The following is a 12379-nucleotide window of genomic DNA, read 5'->3' as shown; positions in this document are numbered from 1 at the left end:
CCAGCCCCCTTGAGCGGGCACCATGCAATATTCATCCTCAGCCAGTCAGCCAGTGAGCCAGGCAGCGAAACCAGCAGGAATCACCCCAAAGGTGCTTCTCATTCTTCTCCCCTCCAATCGGCTTCCACAACCACAGCGCCTCGTCTCGGCGCTTCCTTCCAGTCAGATCTGCGCCTGTCAAACTGTGCAGTGACGGCTGAAATCTGATCTGAGGGGGCCTTCTCAGAAACCCTCCCACTCACTCAAGAGCAAATGCACCATTAAAAATGCACATCTTAGCGGCTCATCCCGTTTAACTAATGCATATGCATCATACCTCCGGGACCAAGAGAAATTATATTGCAAGCGATATAGAGTATCCTTTATCACATATACAATTCAGATTTCTTCAGGAGGAGGCTGGCAGGATTTTTTTTTTTTCCTCCCTTTTTTTCCCCCCTGGCTGCCAAGAAAACTGAACCTTAGGAAAGTGAGAAACAGATACAGGACTTGTTGAAAGGCACCCATCTGGATGCTGCTTAGACAATCATCTACATAATCTAACTTTTTCCTTTCTCTCCCCCCTCGCCATCTCCCATTAAATGTGAAATCGGTTCAAACATGCTCTGTGTGAGTGAGAAAAAAAAAAAAAAACCATGATGCAACAGAGAAAGTTCACTGTGCATCTCCAACCCAGAGCATAAAAACAAGTCAGCCTAGAATTAACACTGATGTAAACTGCTAGAAATAGATTGAAAACCAGGGAGAGAAATCATTAAGCCAGAACAATAAACCATAATCAACTGCTGGGAGATCAGTAAGAAAAAAGAAATCCTCTGTTTTTGTGTTTGCGTAGGGGGAGTGTTGCCAAAGTCAAATTAATTATTAGAGCTTTTATCTGCAGTTCTTCTGTGTGCAGCCCAATTATCCTTAATTTTGCAATTAGAAATCTTAAAATAAATGAACCCCTTTGGCAATTTGAGTGTTAATGTTGCCATGCCCTTGCATACGCAGGAAAAACAACAACCAGTACTGGCCTATTTTTAGTGAGCTGCTGTGTTTTCCCAAAAAGAGCCGGCGTTTACTCTGGGGCATATGGATGAACCTCTTTGTTTAAAGTCTATTCAATACTTATGGAGGCAAAAACATCCTCCTGTAAAGAAATCAATGTGCCTGATGTTCGAGGGCGGTATTAAAACCCAACAATGACCACATCTGCACAGAGCGAGCTTGAGTTGTATTGAACAGAAAGAGGCACGCAGGAAGGCCAGACTCTGCCAACCTCCTGAGCTCTGATCAATACCAACAACTCAACATTCATCCGCCGCCGTCTGTCTCACAAGCAGGCTACAGTGGTGCGTGGCAAGATGAGACTGAAGGGTGCATCTTCACTGATCCGCAGGAAAAGAAACCGGCTTATTTAGCGTTTAAAAACTCTTCAAATGGAGGGAGAAGCACCTCGGTGTAAAATAAGAAATGATAAACTGTGCAAAAATAATTCTGACTCATTACAAGTGGAGAAAGCTTAAAATTAGAGACGCACCAATCAATTGTTTTTCCCTCAACAAAACCAATATCTGCATCACTTATAGCTTTGACCTCTAAAGGACAAACGTATGTTTTCTTCTTTGACTGAGGGAGAAGCTATGATTGATTTTTTTACATGTTTATTAACAATGACGTAGCCTGAAAATGTCAGGAGTTTTTAGTTTTGCCACATGTACCGACGGTCACATGACAAGGCGAAAAGCTTAGATTTCAAATTAATCAAAATATATTCAGTTCAATCAAACCTTGGACTAAATTGAGGCGTCTTTGTTGCATGAGACAGAAAACTTACAAGTTAACCTAATCCACTGATTCGGACCAAAGTAAACAAACTGCAGGTGTGCAAAACACCAAAAATAGACGACTGTAATCTCTTATGGACACACCACTTATTATTCACTTATTATTATTCTTGTAGTTGCAGTCAACTAAACGTCTTTTAACTAGCAACTGAAGCATGTTGTTTTCTTCCAGCTCAGACCTTTAAGTATCTATTCTGTTGTTTTCTATGAACTCATGATCCTGTTGAACCCCAGAACTTGTTTAATAATTCAAAACTTTGAATGTAATCCCAGGTCTCAGAGAAAGAGGACAGTGCCTCTAACTTAGGCCTAGATTTCTGAGCCACAAACATTCATATCTAACCACAAAAAAATGTAGAAAATGTATGGCTTTATATGAAATGTAAAAAAACTTGTAACAATATGCGTATAAGCTGAAAATCTTTTCCGCTTTATAATAGTGTGAATCATGTATGGCAACAATCCAGGCCAACAAATGAGCCAGCGGTGGATTAAAAATGATCTGAGAACTTGGTGTTTTCCTCATCTCACTTTATAACTATGCAGCTTGGCTTGTGTTGGTGCGAGTCTGTGTGAAGTGTTACCTGAGGTTGAAATACTGGCACGCCTGCTTGCTGTCCTTGTGGGTGCATATCCATATCCATGGTGTTAGGAGCTTGATCCTGTACACCTCTGGAAGAAAACACAAACAAACAGTTCCTTTAAAAACGCCACAAAACTCCTACAGCAATTCCAGTCAATCTCCACTGCCGATCACAGGCAGGCTAGTTAATGATTCCTGCCATGGGGTTTGGTTTCAGAGGAACTGGAGCCCACGTCACTGCCGTTGATTTGACACTCTTTGTCCCGACTCTCCTCAAGTTGCAACATGGACAAGCTGCAACAGCCAGTAAAAGCAACCTGAAGGGAGCATCGTAATGCTTCACCGCTTTCAGCCTGCTTTGAAGATATCTTCTTTGGAAATGATTTGTTTTATCAGTAACTGGTTTAAGCACATTCTGCAATTGTTGTTTGTTTTTTGTTCTGAGGAAATGCAGGTCAGAGACTTAAGAGCACATAGGTGTATGTCATTGTTCTGTTTAAGTGCATGTTTAGGCATGTGACCGATAAGGAAGCAAGCTGCGAAAGAAAAGCGCTCATCTTGAAATGACACTTTAAATAACTGGCAGGTTTAAAAAAAGAAAAAAACAGCATGAAAATGTTAACTTAGTTAACATCCTAGCATAGTCACTGTAATAAATGCAACGATTACACAGAATAAAATTAACACAGATAAAAAAAACACAGGATGCAGCACTTACACATCACCTGCAAATAAACACCTATGAGGTGTTGTGTCTATTGGTTTTCAATAGAAGCAATTAGAACCAGGAAACACACACACACACACACACACACACACACACACACACACTCAAAACACACAGAGAAATGGGAACAGAAACATCACAGTTTAAGTTATGCTGCACTCTTACCACCTTGCTGATAATTAACCTGACTGATCAAATCTCTCTACAGTCCTTTGCAATATGGATATTGCACACAGTGATATTGTGATGACAATAAATTTGCAATGCATAGTGCAGCTCTATGACATTGATAAATTTCTTTGAAAATTCATGTAATCTGACGTAGTTCTAAATTTCACAAAGTACATTTTCTTAGTTTTAGTAATTCAGTGTAATTACAGAGAATACGTGTCTGTCCACAATTATATCAACTGACATCAGTTTAAGATGTTTGCTGATATAATTAATGTAGAATAAAACACACACACACACACACACAAACGCCATGTTATTTTACAACTCAACTGACCTTCAAGCCTCTTGTTGTAATTTTTCTAAGCTTTGTGTTTTGATAGGCTGAGACTGGCATCATTACTCTTTTCTCAAACCTCTCTCTGTTTCTGGCTGAGTGACAAAATAAGCAGTGTGAGTTTTGTATCTCACGTTAATGAGATCGATTACAGCTGCTGTGTTCTGAGGACCCCAATTTACAGTCAACAAATGGAAGAAAAAAAAAAACATGAAAATCAGCAACTGATTTACAAGTGAATCTGACCCAAAACAGAGCAAATTCTGCTTAAGGTGCAGCTACTGTCGAAATTCCTAAAATTCAGCTTTCCTTTTGCCAAAAAGCAATAAAAAAGAATGAGACATACATAAACTATACTTTCTAAAACATTGGTGTCAAGAGTGTAAAGTGAGTTCAGTGGTATTTCAGCAATGTGGGTAGCAAATAGTGAGAAATGATAAAGGTTTTATCGTCAATTACTCATACAAAAGGATCAACTGTGGCCTTAAAACTTTGTTAAAAATAGTTTGGTGTGCAGAAGAAATACAAACTCAGTCTGTTATAATATGTGATAAGCATGACCTGTTTCCTTTTTATTTATCACGTCAAGATTTTTTTAACAGGATCAACAAAAACTTAAAAGACTGACAGCTATAAGCTGGTATCCATTTCTTTAGTGCATCCTTTCTTTAATAAAAAAATGGATGAGGTTTCCGTTACACTTTTATTTTTATCTAAACAAATTCAGGTTGAGGAAGTGAGCAGAGGGAGGGAAAATGCATTTCTTTCCATGCCACCTGTAGACTAACTATTTTCTCACGTTACATAACCTAATGCAAGATTCAAGCTATGTTTCCTCACATTAGTCCCAAATTCAAATTAGGAAGCAAATGGCAGAGGACAAAAACAAGGAAACAGAATGAGGCAAAAACTGAGAACACATATTTATCTCCTTCTAGATATATTTTAATTCATCCACCTTTTTGATGCACATTGCATTTCATTTCCCAAACTTCTCTAACTCTTAGGACGTGGTTTTGCTTAAACATTTTCTCAAATCGTGTCTATTTTTTTATTTCATACTTCCTCATGTCCCAACAAACAAAATGTTTCAAAATGTGCACTCCATTAAAGATAATTGGCGCTTTTAAAACGCTTCTCTCACGACTACAGTTGTAGACAAGTTGTAACAAGCGCCGCATCAAGGTATACCAAGGTTTTTTTACGGTTACAAAACCACAAAAGCAGCAAATTGATTGGAATTTATAGAGTAAGGCAGCGGTAATGTGACTGGGATAGTGCAGCAACTGGTGGGGGAGGGGGAGAGCACAAACATGCCTACTTTAAAATATTTCAGACCAAGAAACACAAACAGTCATGGTGTAGAAACCAAAGAAGCAAGACCCATCATCTTACTAAAGCAATTACAAATTTTAAACCAAAACCCACTAAAACAAACTCCAGGCTCTCTCCCGACACAAACTAAATAAGAAACAAATACCAGCTTGTTGGTTAATAAGGAACCAACTAATGTTTTTAAATATAAAGTAGTGCAGTTTTTGAATTTTTCACAAGGAAGTGACACTAAAAGAAGCAGTGAACATTTTTTAAGACCATTTCTCTTTCCTCATTTTCCACAAACATCAAATTCATGCAGAAAAACATTTTTTCCCCCCATAGGATTTTATTTATTCTAAAACATGAGCACCAAAACAAATGGTGGTTCTTTAAAAATAAATGTCATAGAATTTATCAAAAATTATAAGTTCTTTTGAAAAGTTGTGTTACATTTGCGTCTGTAAACAAGTTTTATTTAGCTGGACTGAGGGTAAAAATGTCTCTTTGGACTGTAAAGATTGCAGATTCACTTCTCATCCTTATTCAGTCCAAAGTAGCAACTGCACTGGACATGGCTTGAATGTAATATTTGGTAGGAAATTATATTTCAGGTGCAGTTACTTCACATGCTGCATGCTAGCAGAATATCTGGCCAGTTGACTTTTACTGCCCCTAATGCCAAAATCTGATGTATATTTCACTGGCTGAGAAACTAAATCTCATTGAAAGTGTTGAGAATGTTGCAATGATGGAAAAAGAAAAAGAAGAAGGAAGAAAATGTGTGTTAATTATAATCAATATTGTCCCAATTACCAATATCATAATAATAAAATATGCAGGCCAGACATTAAATGCTGTAAAAAAGATTTCGAAGTGAAACGGGGCTGGAACGATTAATCGGATTGAGGAATCAATTATTGAAATAATCATTGACTATTTGAGTAATCGTTAACTGGAGTAGGCAGACTCAAAAGAACGTCATTTGCTGAAAGAAAACTTATTCAGAGCAGTAATTAACACAAAAATGAACAGAATTTTCTTATTAAAAAAGGAACTGAATTATTTAATTTCATATTTTAATGTATTTAATTTAAAAATGGCTTAAGTGGTTAAATGAAAAATCTGTAAAATGTGCAATTTCTTTTATCCGATTAATCGATTAATCATTAGAATAATTACTGCAGCCCTGGCCATTTCACTGTGTCCAAAGTTTCTCTTATTTCTATAAAAAGATTTTTCATATTGAGTGATGGAAAAATTAAATACGAGAACAAACAAAAAACAAAAAAAGAGCAGGCCACAGCAGGGATGACGAAGGACAGAGTGCAACAGATGCACAACTGAGGAAAAAATGCTGGAAGAGGGAAAAGGGTTCACTGGTAACCCTGATGAGTTTGTGGTCCTGAGAGAGAGCGCGCGGAGCTGTGCACCACAGAAGTTGGCACTGGCTTTAGCTCCGTTTTAATCCCCATTTCCTGCCTCCTGCATTATTCATTTAAAACTGGAGAACAGGAAAAAACACAAAATGAGGGTGATGATGATAAAATAGGTGGATTGAGGCTAACTGGGAGAGAGTGGGGAAGTAGCAGGGTCCTGGCATCGGGACGCTCTAAAGAGAACAGTGCTAAATCAGCTCGCAATCTGGGAGACAATATGAAGATAAACCAACTAGTCTGGCTTTGAGGAAGAGAAAGAGTGAAGGGCAAGTACGGGGGTGAACAAGAGAGAGGAAAAATGCAATGTGACACTATCTGGCCCGGGTGTAGGATGGGGAAGAATCAAAGCCACCTTTGAGGAGCCAGAAGACGACAGTGAAAGTGCTGGAAGTGTGGTGTCCATGATTACAAGAAATGGAGAAACCTTTGAGTCTGCGCTCATAAAAGCCTACCCCAGGCCTCCTCTCAAACCCCTGCCTGACGAACGCTGATGATACACAAAGAGAAAAAGAGACGGAGAGAGAGGAAGAAAGCCTCTAATGATGGAGGGGTCCGGATACTACAGAAGCGGCACACTTTTCAATTCATTTTAATCACTATTCAAAATCATTAGCCCAAATGTGCAAGCACTCGTGTTCATTGGGCCATGAGCTGAGAGAGACAGAGAGGGGGAGAGGACCAATTACACCTCAGCATGCAAGGCACTTTTTGAGGTCTTTTAGTAGGATGGTCCAAGAATTGACAGAATAGAAAATGAAGACAGGATATTTTTCACTGTCTTTCAATCTATGAGGACTGGGGGGGTGGGGGAAACAGAGAAAACAGCGAGTGATGAAAGAAGAAGTTCTGAAAAAGGCACTGAAAACCAAGTTCAACCACTCCTTTAAATCCTAAAATCTGCAAAACTTTTACAAGTATTAAAGAATCTTAAACAGTCAAAGGATCCACACAACATTAGTAAGTAATCCAAGTCCCAACTAGAAAACAGGAGATTGCTGATCAGAAATTTGTGACCTTTTTTCAATCTCCGATGCCGATTTTAGAAGATTTCTTTTGAACAGTACAATACACTCACCCCTGTTTGTGGTTCAATATTTGAGGACTTTTTTTGCGTAGAGCATATCTAAAATATGTGAAAGAAAATGCAGCTTGGAAAGTTGAGATATTTCAGTGCAATGCAACTTAACGTGCTATTGGCTAGTTTGTCAAGCAGCAGAAACATTCATCTTCCTTACCGTTGATTGGCTGCACCGCCAAGAGCAGAAATACAGAAGTCTGTAGATGTTAGCTTCAGGCGGTTTCTTCTGTACATGTTAATGCATATTGAGGTATATTGTGTGTTTGAACTATTAAAATAGGCAGTTATAAGAATTGCTTGAGGGGGTCTCATGTATTAGTGGATTGTGGCTGTAGTATCCATGGTGGAAACCGTCGTGGCACCACCACAGAAGGTAGCATTCACTTTCTGCAAGAGGAATGATTGGCTGGTTCACAAACACCAGCCAATAGCGGCTCGAGCAGCATTGAATCTCGGTACTTCAGCTTTCCAAACTGCATTATATGTTATCTCTAATACTTTAGATGCATTCTACCAAAAAATCTGCAAAAAGGCAAAATTGGAAGAAACAACTTAAGTCATTTAGTGAAACCTTGTCACTTTCTTTAACTTTTTCTTTGGGTGCTTTTAAATCTGCATAAACAACTTGTTCTTTCAAACATATGTTCTGACTTTAGCAAAAGAAAAAAAAATTGGATGGAAGTCAGAGGTGCTTTGCTTCTGAAAAAGACAATACAGTACCAGTAACTGTTTAAATTTACCACTGGAGCCAAAAGACCTATACCCAACACACATTTGTAGCACTTTATTTTCTTTAACAGTTAAAATAAAATATACACTGTATATAGTTTTATACCTTTTAAAGCTCTTAGAAATAAAACCTAAACTATCATATCACATTTAAATGGCAATATCTACCTTAAGAAACAATATTTTGTGGTATGTAAAGATGGTAAAAAGTAAAGATTCAGCAGCCGTCAGGAGTATAAATGTATCTAAAAATAAAGCATATCCTTTTTTATGAGTTTACTATTCTTTTGCAGGATGGCTAGTTCTTATCACATTTAATTCATTTTCAAGACAACAGAACTATGTTGCCCATAACAGCTTTGTGCTATAAACACTTTTTTTGCTCTTTTTAATTTTCAGAACCTCATAGGCAGTTTTGTTTTGTTTTTTTGTTTGGTTTTTTTTTTGTTTTTTTTGTTTTTTTGTTTTGTTTTTCATTGCAGGAATAAATTATATACAATCCCAGCACAATAAGCTATCAGGAGCTCGTTTGATTCTCATCAACCAACTAAGCCAATACAGTCTGTGTGAGTACATTTCACCTTCTGGAGCGAGTAGAAAACTCAATTTCCAGCTGACCTTTCCTGGGCGAGTCCCATAAACAAAAAAACCCTGAATCCTCATCTGCATCTCCCTCCCTGTGTCTGCACACCTGCACGTTTGTGTCCCATGCATGCCAGTTTTCACTTTACATCCTCTCCTGACGTCTATAGCGGCAAAGGGTGACTAATATAGAGAAAAGAGCTCAAGCACAAACAGGTGTCAACCACGACCCCCCGCTCCTCCCTTCTCTTGTCCTTCCCATGTCCTCCCCTTCCTGCTCCACTGGGCTCTGTTGCTCCTGTCTGTCATTCAACACAAGCTGGCACGTGGCTAAAAGCCCGGGCCACTTCCCTGCTCCATTGTGCTACCCACTCCACCGGGGTACTGACGGGCCCCTTGAGGCGGGGGGGCCCTTTGTTGCCGTTCTGTCACTTAAGCAGGTGCCTCGCGGTAAAGGCAGGAGCCAGGCAGCCTGCGCTGCTTCGTTAGCGTGAAACGCCGTTTGATGTGCTCGTTTCATCAGCCAGAGATGGCTGCTAAGGAGGATGCTAATAATCGCTTGAAAAACAAAAACATTCCACTTAAGCTTGTAAAAGATAAACTCCAATTTCAATGATAAAAGCCGAGTGACAGGCAGCCATGGTACCAGTGGAAAGAAGACCGCCAGCCACACCACTTCAGACTTTTTTATTCTCCTCACTTCGATTACAAGGTGAAAATAATCCATCCTGTCAATCACGGGGAATAAACAAGGTATACCGACAAACTGCTGACTGTGTACGGGGAGAGAAAATTATGTGGGCAAAGTATGCAAAAATAGAGCTGCATTTAAGACAGCTGTGTTATCCCTGAGGAACAAGCTTAGTGTGTCAATGAGCAGGCTGTGTGAAGCAGAGAGCCCCCCCCAGGCATTAAGGAGAAGGGACCCTGGGGGTTTATGCCGTGCGTGCACACCCTCGCTACTTTCGCAGCCTTTCAAAATGCCACATCACCAACACTGCTCAGTTAAAATAGAAGCTGAATGCATAATATGTTGAGGAAACAGCAAATCAGTGGCTTCTAATTTAGGCTGGTTTATCAAACTGTAAGAGACGCCACAAGTTCTCAGGATCTCAGAGGAAACTGACTGAATAGGCATGACTTTAAGCAAGTGAGCACTCAGAACCGTCCCTCTTCATCTCTGAATACGCGATGACTGTTTATAACCAGAGGACAGAAACAGTTAAAGATTACAACTTTTACCGTGCCACATGAACTGAAGTAGATTTAATCCTTAAAGGTTACTACTAAACATAATAAATTTGAACATTTATAATCAGAGGTTTAATATTGGACGCCAAGACGTACAGCTTTCCTAGTGGGGGACAGGTAGTTTTTAACATTTACTGATTAATCAAAGATGTTAGTCTATCAGTTCTTTATGTTTGAAGTAATGCTGTCAACCTATTAATCACTACCACTGTTCAGTATGTTCAACTTCTGAAGCTTGAAATGTTTTCAAAAACATGCAAAGAAGATGCTTACAAACGTGCAAATATACAAACATATTTTATATTTAGGATGGTTTAAAAGAAGTAATTTTTGTTTCAAACGTTATTTTAGAAATGTTAACTATGAATTCCTTTTGCTGCAGCGTAATAATTCATCATTGACCGCAGTACAAGACCACGTAACTCACTGCTGTGAACCAAGTAACCCTCCACTGGAGAAAGGCTTTTAAGTTTAAATAGGTAATGCTATTAATCTGCATTATTTAATATTCAGGCGTTAAACTGTTTAGATTAATGTTGACGTGGGAGGGTCTAAAACTGTTCGGCTCTGATGGTTTAAAGGGGTTTTTGGTGTTTTACGCTCTTTCACTTACCGACTTTTACAAAACTGTGGCAAAAGTCTTTGTGTATGTAGTTTTCTTGCTCTGTCACAACTATATATTTAGCAAGCATGAGCTGAGAACTAGTGTGAAGTTATATTTATAGTTTAAACGGTGATAGTTTCCAAATTGCTGATGTCAAACATTTTATTACAAACTCAATTGTTGCAGTTTTTCTCTAAAGGCAAAATTTTTACTTTTTTGTTCTAGTCTATGTCTCCAAATCAGAAACAATAAATGTTCTATACATCATGATAATTGCAATAATAATCAGTGTTATTTTAGCAAAACTAGAAATAAATGGCTTCTGTTAGAAATAAAAACAAGATCCTGTTAAACAGTTTTAACATCTTTGTGTAAATACAGTCATTCTGTAAAACAATGACATTTTTACTAATGGAAATTTCATACCAGTCTTTGCCTGAGAGTGTTTTCTAGCATATATTCTCAATATTTAGGGTCGAGCAAACCTAAATTAATTTATATTAGAATCAAAGACCCACAATAACCCAGAGTTAAGCACCCCAGAATGATGAAGATCCCAGGGCTTTGGGCTGCCATTGTGGCCTGTGGCAACAACTCAGTTTTTCACAATGCAGAACATAAGCAGAGCACAGCAGAGCAGAGATGCCAGCCCTCCAGGACCAACCAGAGCTTTGTTTGTTAGCCATGTCACAGACTGACCACCAAATTAGCTTCATCACCTCTGGCACCGGGATATTAGATGTGACATCCGGTACCGCGGGCTGTGGCTCTGTTTTTCTGCATGGCTAGAGGGCTAATATGTAAAAAATATTTATTAAATAAAAAGGGAACAAATGAGGAAAAAGAATTACAAAGGCATGTGTAGCTTTAAAAAACAACAACAACTGAATATTAATCTGGATACCTAGAGCATTATAATGTTCTGGTATTATACAGAATGAATGAACTTTGTGATTTGTGAAATATTTCAACAGTAGTTACATAAAAAAATTACATTTAATAATAATGTAGTTATGATTGGCTTTTACTGAACCAATATTGTCAACTATGCACATAAATATGTTTCAGCTCCCTATGGCAAAACAGAATAATAGTTTGTTTGTCTCACTCTGCTTAGCTGCAACACACATTTTAAAACTCATTAACTCAATATTTAGAAAACTTCAATTCTATCAAGTTATTCAACATGTCCTGCAACAGTGCACTGTCAAATTTACACAAATTTGTTAAAAATACAAAAGACTTGATCTTTCCACATAGTTAGTAGTGCATAATAAGCAGCATCAGCAGTGGTTGTTGCTGAATTTGCCTTACATCAGCATTGCTGAAAAGCAACAATGGTTGTAATATATGCAGCAGCTGATAGGCTGCAGATATTATGTGGGAGCTCTGCTCACATGGGCCACTGACAGCATGGCGAGGAATACTAATGGAGTCCACCTACTGATGGATTTATTCAGTAACCCAACATGTGGAGGTTCTGCATCGCGAGGCATGTCTTTAGCTCACTAAAATTATTAATTGTAAATCTAAAAATTCCAATTAAGATGCGTTTTATTGCATCTTTGTTTACTGTAAATAACAGAACCAAAGACAAGTCAGTTATTTATCTGAATCAGGTAGTTGATGGATAACTACAGACACAAATGACTGACAATGAAAACTTGTTGACTTTATCTTTATAGCCTAACATTTTTTCCAGGAAATTGGCTCCACTTGGGTTAAAGATTAAGAT

At 38.3% G+C, this 12379-nt stretch overlaps 1 protein-coding gene across 1 annotated transcript in view; it reads right to left on the bottom strand.

The window, feature by feature from the left end:
- Positions 1-12379, bottom strand: part of nek7 (NIMA-related kinase 7) — a 76265-nt gene that overhangs the window by 52208 nt on the left and 11678 nt on the right. Inside the window, exon 2 of the mRNA XM_088005088.1 lies at positions 2414-2501. Within this exon, the coding sequence (XP_087861214.1) occupies positions 2414-2473 (60 nt within the window). The 5' untranslated portion in view covers positions 2474-2501. The remainder of the gene's footprint in view (positions 1-2413; positions 2502-12379) is intronic.

Source organism: Poecilia mexicana, unplaced genomic scaffold, assembly GCF_051168715.1.
Source record: "Poecilia mexicana isolate PSO_F unplaced genomic scaffold, ASM5116871v1 scaffold_4, whole genome shotgun sequence".
Classification (NCBI taxonomy): Eukaryota; Metazoa; Chordata; class Actinopteri; order Cyprinodontiformes; family Poeciliidae; genus Poecilia; species Poecilia mexicana.
The sequence above is the reverse complement of the archived record's forward strand: the minus strand, read 5'-3'. Positions and strand labels throughout refer to the sequence as shown.